The sequence below is a fragment of the Dryobates pubescens genome, chromosome 4 (genome assembly GCF_014839835.1).
Source record: "Dryobates pubescens isolate bDryPub1 chromosome 4, bDryPub1.pri, whole genome shotgun sequence".
Classification (NCBI taxonomy): Eukaryota; Metazoa; Chordata; class Aves; order Piciformes; family Picidae; genus Dryobates; species Dryobates pubescens.
The window spans coordinates 45,109,205-45,132,478 of NC_071615.1; the positions used below are offsets into that span (position 1 = coordinate 45,109,205).

Sequence of the window (23,274 nt, forward strand, 5' to 3'; positions counted from 1 at the left end):
GTGAAGAACTTTCTCCTCACGTCGAGTCTAAACTTCCCCTGGTGCAGCCTGAGACTGTGTCCTCTTGTTCTGGTGCTGGTTGCTTGAGAGAACAGACCAACTCCCTCCTGGCTACACCCCCCCTTCAGGTAGTGGTCTTTTCTAACCTGAATGTATCTGTGAGTCAGTGAATGTGTATGAGTGATTCCAGACATCTTAGAGAATAAAAATGAACTCTACCAGTGGCATTAGCACAATAAGTATTTTCCTCCTTTGATGCTTTATGAGGTTATGAAAGCAGAGTCACCTCAACTGAATGTGAGCAGGAAGTCATGGAAATATGGATAGCACTGATAGTGTAAATAAAACTGCATTGAAAATCATGGCCAAAATGTGTTCAGCAGAATGGGTGATTGACTTCTAACATGAGACAGGCAATTACACAAAGGCAGGAGGCAGAAGGTGAAATATATAGAGAGTAAAAATCTGATATCATGGCAGAGATCCTGGTTTAGAGCTGGTGGTAAACAGAAGAGTCTCATCTGAAGATTCACTGAATTCTTCCTCTCAACCAGAACTTTTCTATCACTCAAAAATAAGAAATAAGGGCACTGCAGTTGTAAGTCATCTTTGATGTTCTGCTTTTGGAGGAGGAGTGCTTTAGACAGATTGCTCTGGCTGCTCAGGAGATCTTTCAGGTTGCCCAGCTGATGTTTTTGTGATAGGGAAAACTCAGCCACAGTTTGCACCATTCTCTTTCACATGTAGCATAAGCATCCCATGATGCTATGTTCTGTGTGAGACAGGAGCTAATGAACTCCAAGGCCCTTCTCATTTTCACTAAACACTTGCTATGAAGACTTGATGTCTCTGTTTCCATTGCACACAGTGTACCCAAACCTGGTACCTTGCCCTCCTTGGATGGGTATGGAGAGCTTGTACCTGGATGGTTTCTTACTCTTCCCCTTATCAGTAAACGTCTGTGTTCACACTGCTGAGACTGTCTTTGATCAGACTGTCAGTGTAAACAGCTGGAAGAACAGCTGGAATTGCTTTCTAGGGGCTTTGTTGTTAGCTGAACCACTTGTTCATTTCCAGATGTTGGTTCTTTGTCCCAGGAGCTCCCTGGAACAGATGTTCCCCTTTGCCTCTGCCCTGCAGAGCATGGGGGCATAGGGCTTTATCTCTCCAACACCCAGCTGATTTGCATCATGTGGCTAGAGGCAGCAATGTGGAAGTCTCTGGCACTTAGAGTGAGCTCTAGGCACATATTACTGTAGCTGATGTATTGCTACACCTTCAGCTGCTCTTGGGCATTTACAAGCAGTAGTATCTAGTAAGGATGCCTTTTCATTTTCTTATAACCTGCATCTACCTGGGGATTGCAGTGACTAGGGAAGTCATTGTGCCCCTGTACTCAGCACTGGTTAGGCCACACCTTGAGTCCTGTGCCCAGTTCTTGGCTCCTCCATTCAAGAAAGGTGTTGAGATTCTGGAACGTGTCCAGAGAAGGACAAAGCTGGTGAGGAGTCTGGAGCACAAACCCTATGAGGAGAGGCTGAGGGAGCTGGGGTTGCTTAGCCTGGAGAAGAGGAGGCTCAGGGGAGACCTTTTGCTGTCTACAACTACCTGAAGGGAGGTTGTAGTCAGGTGGGGGTTGGTCTCTTCTCCCAAGAAACCTGTGACAGAATGAGAGACACAGTCTCAAACTGTGCAGGGGGAAGTTTAGGCTTGATCTTAGAAAGAAGTTCTTCAGAGAAAGTGAGATTGGCCATTGGAATGGGCTGCCCAGGGAGGTGGTGGGGTTGACATCCCTGGAGGTGTTTAAAAAGAGACTGGATGAAACACTTAGTGCCATGGTCTAGTTGATTAGTTAGGGTTGGGTGATTGGTTGGACTTGATGATCTTGGATGCCTCTTTCAACCTGGCTGATTCTGTGATTTTCATCAGAAGCATTCACTGCTACCATCAACTGTCCCATTGCTGCTACTGGCTGCTTGCTCCTAAACACCAAGCTGGAAACAAGGCTAGAGCAACAAACAGCCTCTTTAGGGACTTGTGCATTGTGGAGCAAGCAGTACACATGGTATGAGGCACATTTTCCCTGCTAGTGTGCAAAAAAATTTAGGATGCTGAGGTCTGACCTATAAAGTTCAAGAAAATTTGTGAACTCTTGTCCGTGGAGGTAGCCTTTCTTTTTGCAACCTTTTGCCACTGCTGAAGTTAATGAAGAAGATGGGCCCCTCAGTTTAGGAAGGATGTTGACTTGCTGGAACGAGTCCAGAGAAGAGCAACAAAGTTGGTGAGGGGTTTGGAACATAAGCCCTACAAGGAGAGGCTGAGGGAGCTGGGGTTGCTTAGCCTGGAGAAGAGGAGACTCAGGGGTGACCTTATTACTCTCTACAACTACCTGAAGGGAGGTTGTAGACAGACGGATGTTGGTCTCTTCTCCCAGGCGGCCAGTACCAGAACAAGAGGACACAGTCTCAGGCTGCGCCAGGGGAGATTCAGGCTGGATGTTAGAAAAAAGTTCTATACAGAAAGAGTGATTGCACATTGGAATGGGCTGCCTGGGGAGGTGGTGGAGTCGCCATCACTGGAGGTTTTTAGGAGAAGACTTGACGGGGTACTTGGTGCTGTGGGTTAGTTGCTTGGGCGGTGTTGGATTGGTTGATGGGTTGGACGCGATGATCTTGAAGGTCTCTTCCAACCTGGTTTATTCTATGTATTTCTATTCTAAGATCTGTGGGAAAGCAAAAGCTCCCAGCTGGGAAGGCCTTGTGCTGCACATCAGAAGAGTGTCAAGATCTGGTGCTCTGCAAGTACCAGGCTGTCAAACTGGGGTGAAAATGAAATGTGGAGCACAGGGGAAATGGAAGTGAGTGGCTTGCTTTCCATGCCAGTCTGGTACTTCTGTTAAACCACCAAGAATCCACGTTGGCAAGTTGCAAAACATTCCTATAAATTAAAACAAAACAAGGGCAGTGTGTAGTTGTGATGATGCTGATAGGAGGTGGCAGGTCACTTAATGAAACCTCCCTGTACTGCAGCAATAATAAACCAGCTTGTTAAACGTCTTAAAGCAAATTAGATGTTTTAGAATGAAGTGAAAATTGCATTGAAGAGAGAAAGTAACTTACTTTGTCTGAATGGGCAGTACAGGGCTCAGTCTGGTTTTCACAATGTTAGAGCCAAGGAGGCATTGCTTTTGTTGATGCAATGAAAAAAAAGTAGTAAAGTTTTGTCTCATTGGGAAATTAACAATACAAATGGAAGCAATTAGTGTGGTGTGAAATGCAGTGAGGCCTCATTTTAGCTTTTGTCATGTGCACTGGCGAGCCTTTGACTAGTCTGTGTAAACAGGAGCTTTAAAATGCTTCATTGTCTGCTCCTGGCCGAGCAAATCCTTCATTAATGCCCTCCTATATTAAGCATGGCTGTCCCCTCCACCAGGATGAACTGTGATACTTTACAAATGGCTGAGAGCCTTTCTGTGACATTCCTTCAGGGGTGCTTCTTGGCAGTCGGCCTTTGCAAGGGCATGGCTGTGCTGAGGCTCCTGCTTCTCACGCTGGCCAGATTAACTCTCTCCATTGAAGTCCTGAGAGAGCAGAAATGAAAGCAGAAGGTGGCCATGATTCACATCAGCCTGCTAAGGCATCAGCCCTTCCTTTGTTACTGCTTTCTCCAACCAGAAGAATAAGATCCTTTCTCCTTGGAATTATAAAGTATTTAAGGATGTGCTTTTTGTTTTAGCAGCAGAAAAGCCATTCTAGTCAGGACTGAGGCTGTCACTGCAGCTTAAAAGAGCCCTGGGGAACAACTGATTAGGAGAAAGAAAATGAATGCAAAGCCCTTGTGCTGCTGTATTGAGCCCATACAGGAGAACACAACATTCTTGGCAGTCACTGGTAGAGGACTGCCTTTGAGACTAATATTTTATCAAAGCACCATAGTGGAGGGTTATAATCATAGAATTGTTAGGGTTGGAAGGGACCTCAAGGAGCATCTAGTTCCAACCCCCCTGCTATGGGCAGGAACACCTCACACTACATCAGGTTTCTCAGAGACACATCCAGCCTGGCCTTAAAAACCTCCAGGGATGAGGCTTCCACCCCCTCCCTGGGCAACCTGTTCCAGTGTCTCACCACCCTCATGGGGAAGAACTTCTTCCTAATATCCAATCTCAATCTACCCATTTCTAGTTTTGTTCCATTCCCCCTAGTCCTGTCACTCCCTGACACCCTCAAAAGTCCCTCAGCTGCTTTCTTGTAGCCCCCTTCAGATCCTGGAAGGCCACAATTAGGTCTCCTTGGAGCCTTCTCTTCTGCAGACTGAACAGCCCCAACTCCCTCAGTCTGTCCTCACAAGAGAGGAGCTCCAGCCCTCTGATCATCCTTGTGGCCCTTCTCTGGACACCTTCCAGCATGTCCAGATCCTTCCTGTAATAGGGGCTCCAGAACTGGACACAATGCTCCAGGTGGGGTCTCACCAGAGCTGAGTAGAGGGGTAGAATCACCTCCCTGGCCCTGCTGGCTGTGCTTCTCTGGATGCAGCCCAGGATGTGGTTGGCTCTCTGGGCTGCAAGTGCACACTGGTGGCTCATGTTGAGCTTCTCACCCACCAGCACCCCCAAGTCCTTTTCTTCAGGGCTGCTCTCAATAATAGCAATGGGAAATTTCTGCACTTTGGTTTTCACTTTGTTCTGAATGGAGATAAAAGTTTAAGATTCAACTTCTCATGGCTGAGCATTGAGGAAGCAGGATAGAAAGCAGAAGAACGTTCGAGTTAGATTGTCTGAAACAGTTCCCACTGTTTTTACTGTTTCATTATTAACTCTTTTAAAAATGGTGCTTCAAACCAGAAACAGAAAATCACTTAAAATTCACACTTAAAAAAAAAATAAGAGAAAAAAATAGAATTTGGGTCTTCAGCAGAAGTTCCCTGGGCAAAAGTTCCCTGTTTGATGAGTCACAAATTCTGTCACAAAGTGCTTCTCTGAAAAATCCCCCTCAAGTTCAACCAGCCTTACCAGCGTGCTCTTCTGCTCTTCAGATGAGCAAAGGGAAAATGGGGGTGCTTCAGCAAGTGAGCATTTCCTCTTTTGTTGTAATAACCTCTGACCCGACTCCCTGGTGCACTGAATGCCTTCAGGTCTGAACTAGTGGCAGTGGAAGATGCGTAGGCAGAGAGGGACCTGGCAGTGCTGGTTGAACACGAGCCAGCAGTGTACCCAGGGGGCATGGAAGGCCAATGGCATCCTGGCCTGTATCAGCAATAGTGTGGCCAGCAGGACTAGGGATGGAATTCTGCCCCTGCACTCAGCACTGGTGAGGCCTCACCTTGAGTGCTGTGTGCAGTTCTGGGCCCCTCACTTCAGGAAGGATATTGAGGTGCTGGAGGGAGTCCAGAGGAGAGCAACCAGACTGGTGAGGGGGCTGGAGGGAAAGTCCAATGAGGAAAGGCTGAGGGAGCTGGGGGTGTTCAGCCTGGGGAAGAGACTTAGAGGGGACCTTATCACTCTCTACATCTACCTCAAAGGAAGTTGTAGTCAGGAGGGGCCAGGCTCTTCTCCCAGGCAACTTGTGACAGGACAAGAGGGCATGGCCTGAAGCTGTGCCCGGGGAGATTTAGGTTGGATATTAGGAAGCACTTCCTCACAGAAAGGCTGATTAGGCACTGGGATGGACTGCCCAGGGAGGTGTTGGAGTCACCATCACAGGAGGTCTGGCACTTGGTGGCATGGCTTAGCTGATGTGGTGGTGTTAAGTCATAGGTTGGACTTGATGACCTCAGAGGTCTTTTCCAGCCTCCATAATTCTGTGATTCTATGATATAGGTTCAAGCCCTTCCAGTATATGTTGGTGCTGCCATCAGCACTTCTGAGACAGTAAAACTCAGAATGTATTTGATGAGAGCTGCTGTGTGTCTTGTCTCATCAGCATGGTTTTCTGTGCTCTCATCTGCTGGCCAAGGCTGTGCAAGTCTGATGAAAGCCACAGGTTTGCTCCAGAACTCTCAGAGATAGAGCTGGTTTGTACAGCTGTACCCAAGGGGATAATATGAACCTTACCCGGTGTGGTTAGATGCAGGAAGAAAAAGACTCAGCTTGGTTCTTAAGGCAAAACCACAAGCAGACATTGATGTCTCCCACAGATGCTGATCTGCTTTTCAGAGGGAAACCATTCTCTGGGCTGGAGCAGGAACTGTGATGGGGCCCTCGTGGGTGATGGGTCCCAGCTCCAGCTCAGGCTGCATGGAGTGCCTCCTTGCTCTTACCTCTACACCCTTACAGCTCATGAATACTGTTTAGAGAAGCCCCAGGATCATAGGCAGGCTGGTATCATGTCAGCTCTATAGCTGGAAACATGGATTAGTGGAAGGGTCAATTACTTATCCTAGCCTGTGTGGTCAACGGTGTTACAACAGCTGATTGTTGGATGGGCCCATGACAACCTCATGAGGTTCAACAAGGCCAAGTGCAAGGTCCTGTGTCTGGGTTGGGGCAATCCCAAGCCCTGATACAGGCTGGGCAGGGACTGGCTTGAGAGCAGCCCTGAAGAAAAGGACTTGGGTGTGTGATGGATGAGAAGCTCAGCAGGAGCCACCAGTGTGCACTTGCAGCCCAGAGAGCCAACCACATCCTGGGCTGCAGCAAGAGAAGCACAGCCAGCAGGTCGAGGGAGGTGATTCTCCCCCTCTGCTCAGCTCTGGTGAGACCCCACCTGGAGTACTGTGTCCAGTTCTGGAGCTCCTGTTACAAGAAGGATCTGGACATGCTGGAACGTGTCCAGAGAAGAGCCCTGAGGGTGATCAGAGGGCTGGAGCTCCTCTGCTATGAAGACAGACTGAGAGAGTTGGGACTGTTCAGTTTGAAGAAGAGAAAGCTCCAAGGAGACCTGATTGTGGCCTTCCAGTATCTGAAGTGGGGCTATAAGAAAGCTGTTGAGGGACTTTGTAGGGTGTCAGGTGTCAGGTCTGTCCTTGAGTACCAGAGTGGCTGCCATCTTTTGATATCCAGTGATTAGAAACAGGAGAAATCAAAGTGATTTCATAGATATGGAGCTGAATTCAAGGTTTGTTTGTTAGTTTTTTGAAGTGGCTAAAAAGCTGACTGCTGACTGCTTCCAGAACTAAAGTTTTTGTGCTGTTTAGTTCCACGGACAGAAGTAGGACTCTGAGATATGGATGAAATCCTTTCTCTCCAAAATGGCTCAGCAGGAATGGTCCTAGTGGTGAAACTCATGTATTCTATTTCATGTTCCCCCCAATCAGTTGATAAAAGCTCCTGGGCAGAAGTGAAACAAAATAAACAAGCTGTAAGCAAAGTTGCTGCAGTTGAATTATGGGCAAGGACTGGGGTAGGATATAGTGTAAATCTTGCTTTTTGAGCACTTTGAAAGTGCTGCTGCTGCTGCTGGAAGAGTATCTGTTCAGATTAGCTGAACAGCTGGGGAAGAACATAAACATTAAAGGGATAGCAACTACATATTTCAAAAGAAAATACAAACCTTTTCCCTTCCCTGAGCAGAGACAGCCACAGTTTGAGTTCATGCTGGTGGTAGCCCCAACGGTCTCATGACTTAAATCCCAGGCTAGGTAGTAAGTTCCCCGAGTTCTTTTTTTAATCTCCTCTTTGTGCTAAGAGCAGCCATCTGTCCCCTCCAAATAATGATGGAAGCAGCTGTGCATGGTGTGCCATCGGGAACAAAAGCCGCTACTGCATACCAGAGGGCAGCAGGCTGCAGGTCACAGGGAGTTATAAGGATATCAGGGTCAAATGACACCTGTATGGAACAATACAGCCAGGATTATACTGCCTTTAGGCGTGCTTTTGCCAGCAGAGAAGTGGGGTCAGTCTTTGTCTGAGTTTTTCTCTGATGGCCATGGGAATGCATCTGTGTTTTCAAGGATAGCCTCGCTGTTGCTTGCCCGTGGAGTAACGCGGTAACGAAACCAGCTTCAAGCAGTGAGCAGGCGAAGCAAACACAAGGCAATTCCATTCCTTTGAAGGGGAAATAAACCAGCTTGGATACATTCTGGTACTTTATGCAAGTTCAAAGTGTGTGATCTCAAGTGGGTTTGGTATCCTGTAACACGCCCTTGTGAAGGGGCAGTGAACCATGCTTCTCATCTGCAGTCTGCAGCAGACTAATTCCCTTGCTGCCTTGTGGGAAAAAGGAAGCGGAGCAAGGGCCGAAAGCTGCTCAGAAGCCACATTCAGAAGAAGCTGGTTAATGTACTGAGCTGCTTTTTCTGCAGGGGGAGCTGAAGGAGGTAAACTATTTGGAATGTGTCCAGAGAAGGGCCACAAGGATGATCAGAGGGCTGGAGCACCTCTCCTGTGAGGACAGACTGAGGGAGTTGGGGCTGTTCAGTCTGCAGAAGAGAAGGCTCCAAGGAGACCTAATTGTGGCCTTCCAGGATCTGAAGGGGGCTACAAGAAAGCTGGGGAGGGACTTTTGAGGGTGTCAGGGAGTGATAGGACTAGGGGGAATGGAAAAAAAACTAGAAGTGGGTAGATTCAGATTGGATGTTAGGAAGAAGTTCTTCCCCATGAGGGTGGGGACACTGTGTCCAGAGCAGGACATAGTGCAGGTTGCCCAGGGAGGTGGTAGAAGCCTCATCCCTGGAAGTTTTTAAGGCCAGGCTGGATGTGTCTCTGAGCAACCTGATGCAAGGTGAGGTGTCCCTGCCCATGGCAAGGGGGTTGGAACTAGATGCTCCTTGAGGTCCCCTTCCAGCCCTAACAAGTCTATGATTCTCTGATTCTCCATACCCCATATAATGAAATTCCTTGTCCCCACAGGTGGCTTTCTAGGTCTTCACCAAGTGGTGCTGGCCATGTCCCAGCTATTCTCTCTCTGTCCAGGTTCACAGGGAGAACACAAGCTGGTGCAGGTTTAAGCTATAGGAACCTTTCTTATACACCAAGGGGGAATGTAAATACAGGATAAAGTTCATGCATATAATGAAATAAGTGATTGCAGATGAGTGTAGCTTTTCCTTATCTCACATCATTTTTGACTGCATGGCCCCCTGTGCTGTTTCAAAGCAAACATACATTTTTGGAGCCATTAGTCAGAGATACACCAGGGGTCATACAGCCTTACCTCTTCTTTTGGGATGACAGTCCAGGGTTTGACCCTGTGTCTCAAGAAGATGACATTCCTCGAAGCTGGATGAGACAGAAGCACAGATGTCACAAACAGGGAATCTGTGAACACTGTGTGCTCCCACCTCAGGGAGACATCCTGGGACATGGAGGCATTCACGGATATACAGCTTCGCTCAGATGAAACAGAAGACAGGCATGGCTGGCCTAGCACCACCACCAGTGATCCTCTCCATGCCACAGTTCCCCTTAGGCACATGGAAAATTGTTCCCTAATTGTTTATTTCTTTTTCTGTGAGATGAGAGTAATGAATACTGAAATCCAAGTCCCCAGCCATAAAGCACAGCATTTTAATAAAACTACCATTTTGATTTTTCCCCCTTTTTATCCCCTTTTTTATCCCTTTTTCCCCCTTCCCCCCTTTTTTCCCTTTTTCCCCTTTCCCCCCTTTTCCCCTTTTTTCCCTTTTCCCCTTTTCCCCCCTTTTCCCCTTTTTTCCCTTTTCCCCTCCTTTCCCCCCTTTTTTCCCTTTTCCCCTTTTCCCCTTTTTTCCCTTTTCCCCTTTCCCCCCTTTTCCCCTTTTTTCCCTTTTTCCCTTTTCCCCCTTTTCCCCTTTTTTCCCTTTTCCCCTTTCCCCCCTCTTTTCCCCTTTTTTCCCTTTTCCCCTTTCCCCCTTTTTCCCCATTTTTCCCTTTTCCCCTTTTCCCCTTTTTTCCCTTTTCCCCTTTCCCCCCTTTTCCCCATTTTCCCTTTTCCCCTTTTTTCCCTTTTCCCCTTTCCCCCCTTTTCCCCTTTTTTCCCTTTTCCCCCTTTTCCCCTTTTTTCCCTTTTCCCCTTTCCCCCCTTTTCCCCTTTTTTCCCTTTTTCCCTTTTCCCCCTTTTCCCCTTTTTTCCCTTTTCCCCTTTCCCCCCTCTTTTCCCCTTTTTTCCCTTTTCCCCTTTCCCCCTTTTTCCCCATTTTTCCCTTTTCCCCTTTTCCCCTTTTTTCCCTTTTCCCCTTTCCCCCCTTTTCCCCATTTTTCCCTTTTCCCCTTTTCCCCTTTTTTCCCTTTTCCCTTTTCCCCCCTTTTCCCCTTTTTTCCCTTTTCCCCCTTTTCCCCTTTTTTCCCTTTTCCCCTTTCCCCCCTCTTTTCCCCTTTTTTCCCTTTTCCCCTTTCCCCCCTTTTCCCCATTTTTCCCTTTTCCCCTTTTCCCCTTTTTTCCCTTTTCCCCTTTCCCCCCTTTTCCCCATTTTTCCCTTTTCCCCTTTTCCCCTTTTTTCCCTTTTCCCCTTTCCCCCCTTTTCCCCATTTTTCCCTTTTCCCCTTTTCCCCCCCTTTTCCCCTTTTTTCCCTTTTCCCCTTTTCCCCCCTTTTCCCCCTTTTTTCCCTTTTCCCCTTTTCCCCTTTTTTCCCTTTTCCCCTTTTCCCCCCCTTTTCCCCTTTTTTCCCTTTTCCCCTTTCCCCCCTTTTCCCCTTTTTTCCCTTTTTCCCTTTTCCCCCTTTTCCCCTTTTTTCCCTTTTTCCCTTTTCCCCCTTTTCCCCCTTTTTTTCCTTCCCTTCCCCCCTTTTTTTAAACAAAGAGCAGTGGCTCAGGCTTCTTAAAAAGTGTTCTTTCAACCTGCAAACCTGTTGTGTGCTTATTGTCTCATTTTGATTCCTTTGTGCCCCAGAAGGTGTGAATAATTCCTTTTACCCTACACTGGCTACTCGGTTTATGTCCATGGGTAGGACTGGGGGTGCTGTGATGCCTTTAAGTCTGTCCTAGTTTCGAGCAGGACAGATGCTGTGTGCCCCAAAAGGAGCAAAAGAATGACACTCACACAAATGGATTGGATAGTGAGGGAAAGTTTAAATGGAAAAGCAATTAATATTCTACAAGCAATGACAAAGCACAGTGGTGAGCATATCCCAAAGCACACAGAGTTCCCTTACACTACACCCAGAAGCCCAGCGTTTCCCTTCTCCCCACCTCAGGGTGAACCCAAAACCTCCAGGGCTCTTCCTTCCCCCCACCACTGCTAGGCTGGTCTCAGGCTGACCAGGCCTGAGCACCCCCCACACACACTTCCCCATCCCTTCTTATCCTGGCATTAGGCCTAAACAGGCCAAAGAGATACTCCCCCACAGTTACCATATAGGGAAGCATCTCCCACAGGAAGAGAGAGGGAAGAAAGAGGAAGAGAATGACTTTGCAACCAGGTTTATAAAGGTGCAGGACTTATGGGTAGCAATACCCATAGGCTGGACACTGGAGGTGTAACTCTGTGGCTTCAGTTTAGGAAGCCCCCAGCCTAAACTGTCCCAAAGTCCTTACCCATCCCTTCAAGGGCACTGCCCCACGCTCACAGGCGTCACCTTTCTCAGAGCAGGATGTTCTTGCCTTCCTTTCTCTCTCCAGACCGAGAAGTGAGCAGTGTTCACTTCTCCACTTCATTGTGGTGGCTCATCAGCTGTGCCTCTAGTTGAAGCTCTGCAGCCTCCTTGCATGGCAAGGACAGGTTTAATCAGGACAGGTTTAATCAGTGGCAGGGCTGGCTTTCCCAAACACAGTGTTCTGAAAGCAAGAGCTTCACAGTGAGAAGGTAAAAAGTTGAACAGCTCATACTCAGAGAGAGTTTGCATGGTGCTGGGCCAGTGTCCACCGAGGGTCTAGATAAAAACTATAATGTTTAGGATATTTTTTTAATCTCTGTCTCCTGAGTTAGAGTCTCATATCTTGCAGAGAGCATGAGTCATTTCCCTCTTAATTCAGAGAGGCCATTGTATGTCACATTAAGTTCATTATGTTGCTAGGCTATTTCCTCTGTGGGTGAAATGTCAAAATACTGCCTACCTATATAATCAGCCTCAGAAATCTGTACTGAGTACAGACTGATTCCTCTATGGTTACACTTCTTGACAAAGTCCATCAAGCCAAGAGAAGCACATGCAGTAAACTGAGTGTTTCAGAACAGATGTCTTAGACAAGGTCTAAAGTATTGATACCTACACTGAAGAAGAGTTATTATCCTATAATTGCTTATAGATATGATTGAGTCTGATAAAATTAATGATTCCTTATTTAATTTATTCTAAAGTTGAATAGGTAATAGAAAAATAGAAATAGACAGGAGTTCAGAGAGAGATTTATCTTAACTCATGTTTAATAAAGCAAGCTGTTTGTACCTGAATCACCTAATTTCCTTATCAGATCCACAAATGAGCTGCAAAGGCCCATTTTAAACTTGGTTTGTCATAGAAGAGGATGAATCACTGTCTGGAGGTTTCAGATTTTTCTCCTTTGGTTATAAAGAGGAAAGAGATTACTGTTGTGGATTAGAAACCTGCCATCCATCCATCCATCCATCCATCCATCCATCCATCCCCCCACCCATCCATCCATTCCCCCATCCCCCCATCCATCCATCCATCCATCCCCCCACCCATCCATCCATCCATCCATCCATCCATTCCCCCATCCATCCATCCATCCATCCCCCACCCATCCATCCATTCCCCCATCCCCCCATCCATCCATCCATCCATCCATCCATCCATCCATCCATCCCCCCACCCATCCATCCATCCATCCATCCATTCCCCCATCCATCCATCCATCCATCCCCCACCCATCCATCCATCTCCCCATCCATCCATCCATCCCCCCATCCATCCATCCATCCATCCATCCCCCCACCCATCCATCCATCCATCCATCCATCCATTCCCCCATCCATCCATCCATCCCCCACCCATCCATCCATCCCCCCATCCATCCATCCATCCCCCCATCCATCCATCCATCCATCCATCCCCCCATCCATCCATCCATCCATCCATCCATCCATCCATCCCCCCATCCATCCATCCACCCCATCCATCCATCCATCCTATCCTTAAATGTCTGTTAAAAAGGTACTCATTATTATTCACTGTCAACAAAATCAACATCAATGAGAACCACAGAATCACTTCAGATCTCTGACAGCTAGCAGGATAAGTACTGTCTTTGCATTTTGATCTGACTACAGGCCAGATGTTACAGATGTGATAGCAGATCTGAGTACAGGCCACTTTATAGCTGTGATAGCAGAACTCATTCACATCCCCTGCAGTCAGTCAAAAGTGATCAGACAGGGTATATGCATACAAAGAATGAGAAGCAATATACAATTAAATTCAATGCAGGTTCCCTGAGGAAGCTGTAACTGCAGATGAAGTGGCTCCTGCCAGCCTCACCACGGGGGGAGCTGGTTCTCCTCTTCTTCCATGGCAGTATCAATGGCAGAGATGTCCAGTTCTGCTCCCATCTGCCCTGCTCAGCCCTCACTGCTCTGCCCTTCCGTGCCTCTGCAATTCTGGATCATGAATATTAAGCACAGAGGAGAGGCTCATGACCTTGGCCAGGAAAATGTCATTAATAACCTTGAGAAGTATGGAGATAGATTGGGAAGGATAAAGGAGAGAGTGGGAGGAAAGGAAGTGGAGGCAATAAATAGGCTAGACATGCCGCTACCATGATAATCTCTGCAGGGTTATTCAGGGGAATCGCTGAATTAGTTCATCCTGTACCTAAGTTCTTCCCTTATTTCTGGACTATTTCTTCCCTGACACCAGCAAACTGTTTGGAATACAATGCATATTTACTGCAATTTACCAAAAATGAGAACCCCAAATGCTATTTCAAACCCATTAAATGCAACAGCAGACACAAAATACACAGCTTAAAACATTTAAGCAATACAATCGCCCGACAGCAGAGAAGGTTTTAGTCCACCCATTTGTTCTTCAATTGGAGATGGCAGTGTAATTGCATACCACTTGATGCAGCCTCCAGTTTTTGTTCCAAAATAGACAGTAGTTTATTATATTAATACTCTGTAAGAGGCTTACAGCAACTGCTATTTTAATAATGCTCTTGCTAGTGCCTTCCAGAGCCTACATCATTTCGCCACTGTTTGGTTCACTACATCGGTGGGAGACACGATGTGCACAGAGAAATCTCTTTTGAGAAGGATTTAGAAAGAGAATCTGAAGTTTAAGGGTGATGGTATTTCCATCTGCTGTAGGTAAGTTGTATCTTTCATCTGTAGGGGAGAGGATCCTGGCAGAAAGAAGTGCATGTAAATGACAACTGGTCACTGCAGGGCTGATAAACACTCTGTCACCTTAGCTTAGGAGAGGTGTAAAGGTTAACATAGTATCATAGTATCAGTCAGGGTTGGAAGGGACCACAGGGATCATCTAGTTCCAACCCCCCTGCCATAGGCAGGGACACCCCACACTAGATCAGGCTGGCCAGAGCCTCATGCAGCCTGGTCTTAAACACCTCCAGGGACAGGGCCTCAACCACAGAATCATAGAATTGTCAGGGCTGGAAGGGACCTCAAGGATCATCTAGTTCCAACCCCCTGCCATGGGCAGGGACACCTCACACTAGAGCAGGTTGCTCACAGCCACATCCAGCCTGGCGTTAAAAACCCCTAGGGATGGAGGTTTCAATACACATGAAAAGCCCCAAATTAGCTGAGTTTTCAGTTGTGGAAAAGGCAATCCTCAAATGTGGTTTTAGTTACTTTCCCCCACACCTTTTTTCTTCTAAGAAGCTGACAAAAATACTGTCTGTTTTTCACTAGCAATTTGGGAGAAAGGTGGAGCAAAACCCAAGGCAACCTTTAAATACACATCATGATAGCAAAATGAGAGATCAGCAAGATCCTGAACTGCAGAAGTGTTAGGGAAGTTCACAGGAACATTCAGGTTGGAGAAGAGCCTCAGGATCACCAAGCCCAACTGATAATCCTCCTCTACAAGGTTCACCCCTAAACCATATCCCCAAGCACTAGGTCTAAACAGCCTTTAAACACATCCAGGGTGGGTGACTCAACCACCTCCCTGGGCAGCACATTCTGTGATTAGTTTTTTCCTAACAGCCAGTCTAAAAAGCCCACAGCACCTGGGCTCTGTTGGAGTCCCCTCCCACCCCAGGTGTGGCCACTTGGCCCTCCCCACCCACTCCCCTTTTTAATCCCCCTCAGGAAAGGCAGAAGCCCCAAGCTGAGCCCATCTGGGCTGAGGGATCCTCCTCTCATCTCTGGTGAGTGCCCCTGGTGCACACTGGGTGATGGTGGTGGTGACAACAAAGGCCGGGGGGCCTGGTGGCCCCCCGGTTAGGCAGGGCAGTGATTGATGACCACTCCAATATCATCCACAGGTGCTGGCTGGGTCTCCTTGCTTGGGCTGAGCTTCTTTGTGTGGTGTCTTGGGTGGTGAAGGGTCTTGCCCCAGGCTCTGGGATGGGTGCAAAAATAGTGTTGGTGGAGCAGAAGCTGTTTAGGCAGGGGGGAGGATGGTGAGGGAGGAGCAGGAGCTGCGTGGGGTAGGTGAAGGGTAGTGGCACAAATCCAGGCTGGGTGCAGAGTGGGCTGAGAGAAGCCCTGAAAGAGAATAGAATGAACCAACTTGGAAGGGACAATAGAATAGAATGAACCAGGTTGGAAGAGACCTTCAAGATCACCGCATCCAATCTATTATCCAACCCCCCCAATCAACTAACCCATGGCACCAAGCACCCCATCAAGTCTCCTCCTGAACACCTCCAACGATGGTGACTCCACCACCTCCCTGGGCAGCACACTCCAAGGGGCAATCACTCTCTCTGTGTAGAATTTCTTCCTAACCTCCAGCCCAAACCTCCCCTGCTGCAGCTTGAGACTGTGTCCTCTTGTTCTGGTGCTGGTTGCCTGGGAGAAGAGACCAACCTCTGCCTGTCCACAATCTCCCTTCAGGTAATTGAGGAGGCTCAGGGGAGACCTTACCTCCCTAGACAATCCATTCCAGGGCTTCACCACTCTCAGGGTGAAGAACTTCCTCCTCACATCCAGCCTGAATCTCCCCACCTCCAGCTTCATTCCATTCCCCCTAGCCCTATCACTACCATTTTAATCACTTTAAGTTAAGAGCATTCACTGCAGGAGACCTCCTAAATAAGCAGTACCTTTTGCTCTGAAGTGTGTCACATCCTGAAAAGGTAGGTGGCTTTAGTGGTGATGGGGAAAATACTCTGGTTCTCCAGGGTAGGGATGCAGTGTAGATAATCTGTGTCATAAATGCTTCTAGCACATTACAGAATCACAGAATGTTAGGGGCTGGAAGGGACCTCAAAGTTTACCCAGTCCACCCCCGTGGCCAGAGCAGGATCACCAAGACCAGATCACACTGGAATGCATCCAGGCAGGTTTTGAGTATCTCCAGAGAGGGAGAACCCACAACTGCCCTGGGCAGCCTGTTCCAGTGTTCTGTCACCCTCACAGGGAAAAACCTTTTCCTTGTGTTACTTCCTATGCCTCAACTTCCACCCATTGGCCCTTGCAGAGTAACATATTTTCCACCTAAGTTTTGTGTGTTATGGATAGGTATCTCCTGAATCTGCATAGATCACAGGCTCACAGGATGTCAGGGGTTGGAAGGGACCTCAGGAGATCATCAAGTCCCTGGAAATGAGTAAGAGTGTTGGGTTGTCAGTGGGCAAGATGGCAGCCTTGAGGAGTCCAGATGGGTTCCGAGGCAGCTCTCAGCGACTGCAGCTGAGCTCTGTTGAAAAGAGGAGGGTGACAGTCAATTAATGTTAATTATTTTTGTCTGGTTTTGATTCCCTGAGAGCAATTATATTGTGTTGCCCCACTGCCTGATTCCTCTCCTAACCCCAGACTTTGTGTTGTGGAGCTTCCTGGCCCTGCTTACCTGTGTGGTCTCTTATCACCTAACTGACAGCAAGAGCCTTCCTGCCAGAGGGAGGGATTCTTAGGTTTGCAAGATGAGGTTGGTGAGCACCACTTTCCAGGCATCATGTCCTATCCTCATGTTTTTGTTACACTTTGTGCTTGGAGCTTGTTTCCTCCCACTCTTTCAGCATTACAGAAGCCTTTTAATGGCAGCTCCTGGTGCCATGATAACGGGAGGCACAGGCTGGTGGCATTGTGGTATGAGAAAGGCCTTTGGCTGACTACCCTTCACCATCATTTCCCCTCTGTGTGATGTGTTTGGCTAAGAGTGCACTTAGACCACCTTGCTCACTTCTCTGGCCTTGTCTCCTGAGCACATTGTGGGAATTGGTCCGTGGGAGAAAACCAGGAAAAAGCCCAAGAGCTGCAAGATTCCTGCCCCGTGTGTCATCTCCGTGACGTGGTTGCAATTGAGCAAACAAAATCTGTCTGGCAGATTACTGAGTATGCTGTGCCTGCGAGGAGGCAGGCCTCTTTGCCCTATGACTGTGCCTGTGTGTGGTGTTAAGTGTATTGAGTTAGAAATCAGTCATGAATGTGTCGCAGTTCCTCAGCATGGAGCAATCTCCCTTTTGCTTGTGTTGGCCAAGGAGACGTGCTCGTGCCATTCCTCTGCCTGCCATAGCTGTGCCCTGTGGCAGGCAGAGCAGCAAGCCAAGGACCTGCCACTCAATACCCCCTCCCTGCCAGCCACAGGCAGGCACAGTGGCGACTCAGGGAGAGGAGCCATTGCTCACACGGCATCTCTTCCCACCAGGCTGGAGCTGACACAGGAGCCAGGCAACCTGCGAAGTTCCTCTGCCACTTGCTCCCAGCAAGTTCTCAGCGCTGCCCACATGGCAGAAATCGTGCCACATGTGCAAAACCAAAAGCTTTTCGTGCCACAGTTTGTTCTTTCCTACCCCTGAGGCCTTTGTTAGCAAACAAGAAGGCAGTGTTGGAGGGGAGAGACAATGGTGTAGTTCAACTCTCTGCAAAGGCGTGCTGGAAATGGCACAACAGCTGAGTCGTCCTCTTTCCCCTCCCCCCCTTCAATCTTCTGATTGTGGATCAGTGACACTTCTCTTGCTGTACATGCCCAGGTTGCTCTGCAGCACATGTGTTTTACAGAGAGACTACTAAACTAAAATCATGTGGTATGCAGAAATGCTTTGGCCTGAAAACACGGGCAATGCATATTTGCCTTTCAGCCTTCACGAGCTTAGATGTTTGATGACAAGCAGCAATAATATTTTTAGCTGCTGGCATTCTCCTCCTTAGCTGCAGTCGAAGTTGCTAACTTGATCAAGAGATGCTTTTTAAATTAATTGATACCATGTGCAGTAAATGTTTATGTTGGGGGTGGGGGAAAGGGATAAAAGATAAAGGCCAAGAGGGATTTGCCAGTGGTATCAGTACATTGGAACTGGCTGCTGCTGAGAATTTGTAACTGCTTCTGCTTGTGTTCTGTTTAGAGAGAGACGAGGTTGTATGTGTGGTTCAGCTCATCTCAGACTCACAGCACTGTTTTAGACACCAAACCTGGTAGGGCTTTGTATGATTAAGCTTCTTAAGAGGCCGCAGTCACTGTTGGCCTTCTGTACACATCCCGTGTTTGCAAGGGATCCTGTTAAACAACTGTCTAAACAGGGCTCCAGCAAGGCAGAAAAGGCAACCTCAGGGATAAATAAAATTTCATATATGGTAAACAGTAAATACTGAGCTGCCTTAGTCATATAAACTGGTTTGACTGAGTTGTCCTCTGAGTCTATGAAGTTCAACGCTTCTGTGTGAACACTCAGAGTTTCCATTAAATACAGGACTGTAGGTCTGGTCCCTGGGTGACACTCTGATCTTCCAAAAAAACCCAGGTTAATAAATAGCCATTTCAAGATGTATCCTCATAAGCCTGTAGCTTGAGCATCAGTCTGCCATGTTATGTAACAAATATATTGGTTATATAATGGGATTTTTATCAGTCTAGTGACATAAATACGAATATGAGAGCATTATTAGGGAGCTGACCTCGCTCTGACTTTGAATCTGTTATGCTGGAAGTCAGAGTCAGTAGCTTATGTTCATGTGGAGTTTTAGGTGCTGAAGCTTCAGAGGTGTCTAACAACTCTGACCTAGTTTGGGTATTTTGTTCCTGTTAAATGTAAATACATTTAAAATGGTACTGAGGAAAGGAACTGGGGCGTGGTAAGAACTTCAAGCCAGCCAAGTTTCCTTTGTGGTGGCCCAAAGAGAAGCCATTGTCACTGATGGTGTCAGAGATGTCCCTAAAGTCAGTGTTTCTCACCTGGAAATTCTTTGAGAGCGAGCTAGGGTCTTCATCTACTGGAAAGCAGATAAAGCTCCTGAGCTGGCAGAAATCAGGGCTCACTAGGGGGAGAACATATGGAAGAGCAGCAGGGATTTTCTGCAGGCAGATCAATGTTCATACATGCGTCACAGTTGTCACCAGGTGGCCAGGTAACAGTGCTGAGCCCCAGGGAAAGGCTGGGAGGGCAGCAACTGCTTGGGGAGCCATGGGGTTGTGTGGAAATCCTTCCTACCAGGGAGCAGAAACTTTGGACTATGGGAGCACGTCAAAAGAGTTCCCTGGGAAAGAAAGTATTCCAGTATGCTGTGCATACAAATGCAGCACTTTGAGAAGCTGATTCTGCAGGTTGCACAACTTCTTGAAAACCATAAGTAGGGCACTATCTGAAATGGCATGGCCTGATGTTACTGACAGCTGACCATCTGTCCCCATGGGCTTTCAAATCAGGAGAGCATTGCTTTTACTAAGATCAGACAGTCTATGGTGGAGGGTTTATTACATAAATTAGATGAGCATTCTGACTTTTCAGCCTGAGGTGAAAGCAGACTGAAAGAAACAGAAGGAAGATCAATTTCACAAGTTACAGTAAGTGAATTAAACACTTTAATCTGTTTTCTGGGTAAGTCGAAGTGGGTGCAGCATGTAAAAGGCTGATACAGTCTGTAGTGTCCCTAGTTCGGAGGCAGTTTTCCCAGTAGTGCTGGTAACCCCCCAGTTTGTTCTGCAGCAGTGTCTCAAGCATTAGATGCACCTTAGAGAATTAAATCTCACAGTCCTCTGCCGAGCTGGTAGCTCCTGTCCTCCTCTTGTGGGTGGAGAATGGACATCCTCACTAAGGGAGCAGGAGACAGGAGCTGGAGGGAGGGAAGTCAGTGGGGAGGGAACACTAAAAGGGTTTCCAGTGTCACACACCTTTCATGTCCAAGTATAGGACCTGCCCCTAAAGAAGTGAATCAGGTGCCCAGAGTAACCCTGCAAGCTGTAGACTGGTCAGGGTCCAGATTGCTCCTGTCCTTGGGCTCTAACCAGAAATCAGTTCTTAATCCCCAAATCGATAGACACATGTAACCAGAGCAAAGGACGACTGCTCTTGCTGCCTTGCAGACTTTGCATTGCAAACAGAGCTGTGTGCATGGCTTTCCTACATCCATGTGAAGCTCCCTGCTGCCTTTCCTCATGTGCTGCACAGGGCTTGCCAGCTTCCCATCTGGATTGCCCCGGCTGGGCTTTCAGCTTTCCCTGACAGTGAGCTAGTTCTGTGCTACTAAGTGCACACTGACAAAGTGCTCTAGTTAGCAGCACGGCAGCAAAGTGCTATTAATGCTTGGAGTGCTGCTGTATTTTTTTCCCTTTGTACAGAATATGGGGAGGGGGAGAGGAGAAAAAAAAAAGCCTGAAAAAAACAGAAAGAGGTTTTCCTCTGTAAGATTAATCGTTGTGGTTTTAAGGGCTTAATCTGCTGGCATGCAGACTGCTGGCTGATAAGTCTCCGAATCTGAGTGTAATTGGATGCAGCACTGGATTCAGTTGTGTGGGCTTCCCTGGGGCTTTTTGTTTGTTCATTTTTAACACACTGCAGAGCTGAAGGGATCTGTCCCTGGAGAAGCCTTTAAGTGCGAAGCTGTAACGTTGTGTGTGTGTCTGCAGTCGGTATTTCGGCAGCACCTGGCTGGAGACCACCACTTGGGGAGGGCTAGGGGAGAAGGTTGTTGAGTGGTATAAATTCGGGCTATTGTCTGAGGCACACATCTGCCTTAAGAAATCGCAGGGCACAGGCCGTTACTTATTCAGATGCAGAAGCTCCTTCCGTCCCACAAGACGGCCCATTCAAGTCACATGCCAGAGGTCTCAGCAGAATGGGCTGCAGCTGCTTCAAATCTGCTGTCTAACATCAGAAGCAGTTGGACAAACTGCACGGTGCTGCCTACGGTCAGGCTCCCGGGCGCCGAGGAAGACAGGGAAAAGATTTGGGAGCCCAGCGCGATGTTTTCGGAGGATCTGTGGCTGGAAAATGAGAAAACCTGTGCTGTCGTTCACAAGGCGAAGCGAGGAAGGAAGCGCCAGGAGCTCCTGGCCGTGGCTCTCGGGGTGAAGGTGGGAGTCAAAGGGGCGCTTCTGTGGCAACCTCTGAAACTCTTTGCCTATTCACAGATTACCTCCTTGGTCAGAAGAGCAGCCTTAACTCAAAATGACAACCACTTCAACTATGAAAAAGCACACAATTTTAAGGTAAGCACAATTTCCTGTTGTTTTCAGCTAAAAAGTTCTGGTTCGGTGCCTCACATGCTGTTGGTTGGTTGTTTTTTGCTGTGATGGGGTTTTCATGCCCTCATCTATATTGGCTCCAAGAAAAGTGTTGAAAATAGCATTTTTCTTAATCCAAACCACAGTTTTGCTGCTCACTACACTGCTTGACTGACATTTTAGCTCTTTTTTTCACTGAGATTCAGTTTGTTGGGTTTCTTTTTTTGTTTTGTTCAGAAACTGAGTGCTTCATGTTGATTATCTTTGTCTTAAAGTGGATCCATTTTTAAATGAGAAGAAGGCTCCTTTTCAAAATGTATCTATTATCAGAACTCCAGTAGCATTTTAGCAGCAAGCTTTTTGGACTGCTACTGCTCTCAGGATTTGAGGAGCTTGGATGCTCCCTAACAATAAAGCAGAGCACAGCGGTGGTATTGTGCCCCAGCTTTTGTTCCACCACCATATGCTAAAGAAATGCTCTCTGAGTCCCACTGAGCTATAGGATCTGAGCTGGCACACAGGGATGTTCAGATGGGTCATCTCTTTGCTGTCTTGTACATCCCAAATCAGATTCTTCAGGGGTTTTTAACCCAAGTGCTGTGCCTGACAGCACAAGGGAAGTGACTCAGCTTGGGAAACAGACCTTCCAGGCAGCTTGCACTAAACTGCTTTGCCAAGAGGCCAGTGCTGGTTTCAGAGTGCCTGCCAGCTACCCTACCTAATGCTGTCAAATTGCAGTTTGATGGTTATCAGGATAGATACAGAGAGACTAAGAGGTAGTAACAAGACAAGAAAGGAATGTGTCTCAGCTTTGAAAATGCAGTTTACTTACTGCTCCTTGAGGATGCTGATCTGGGTCACCATCAGAATAGTTCTGCTCATTAGGAGAAAGTTGTTTGGTATTCATCTCAGGCCTTTCAAAAAAGGAGAAGCACTGATTAAAAATTATGTCCTAGTTTATCCCAAAAGCTTCACTTCTTATTTTTCTGTGTAATCTGTCATGTGAGCAATGCCCTCATCTGGAGTGCTTCTGCTGTAGTTGGTAAATCAATAATTTAATATTGGTGAAGAAAGCAAATAATAGCATCACTCTTCTCATTCCTTCTCCTTGACCCAGTCTACACAAGAGTCAATATATATCTCGCTGATCAGCACTAAAGGGCATAGGGGAATTACCCTCTGCTTTCTTCTTGAGCAAACCAAGTGTCATTCTTCCTAGGTTTTCACCTTTGCTATCCTTTTAATATCAAAACTATTTTAGTTTAACTAGAAAATATTTTCTCATGCCTGAGAGTCTCTTCCACTCTGACCCACGCATTCTTTCCTCTTCAAAATTCCCCTGCTTTTAGCTTTGATTTATAACTGGACAAGTGCCCAGTTAACTTTGTGTTTGCACAATCTAGCTGTTGTACAGCCTCTGCTCCTTTCTGTTTCACAAGAGTCATAGTCTGACTGGAACATCACATGATTAATAAATATATATATATGTGTATTCAAAAGCTTGACAGCAGAAGGTTACTGTTTCCTGCTTGTAAAGGCAATCTGAAGGAAGAAACACTCTAAAAGGCAAATTGTCCAGAAAGGCCACTCAAAAGTGTTGTATTTACTTAATGAACAACCAGTATGCAAGTATAGTTACTTTCCAAAGGAGTGTATTAAAACATGCCTAGAGGAACAAAAAAAATGTGGCTAGACAGGGTATAATGTTTAGATTGCAAAGAGAATGGAAGTTCAGTAACTTTCACATAGTCCATTACATAATACAATGAGTAAGTTATTGAAGAGACAGAGAAAGGCTTTTTAGGGCCACAATCTAAATGGCTTTTGACAGCAACTCATGCTGTGGTGATGTGGGGTTTGTCTGAAGGAGAACACTATTTTGCAGA

At 47.1% G+C, this 23,274-nt stretch overlaps 1 protein-coding gene across 1 annotated transcript in view; it reads left to right on the forward strand.

The window, feature by feature from the left end:
- CHN2 (chimerin 2) overlaps positions 1-23,274 on the forward strand; it is a 204,154-nt gene that overhangs the window by 154,783 nt on the left and 26,097 nt on the right. The window contains exon 7 of the mRNA XM_054161207.1: positions 21,296-21,373. Coding sequence (XP_054017182.1) covers positions 21,296-21,373 — 78 coding nt within the window. The remainder of the gene's footprint in view (positions 1-21,295; positions 21,374-23,274) is intronic.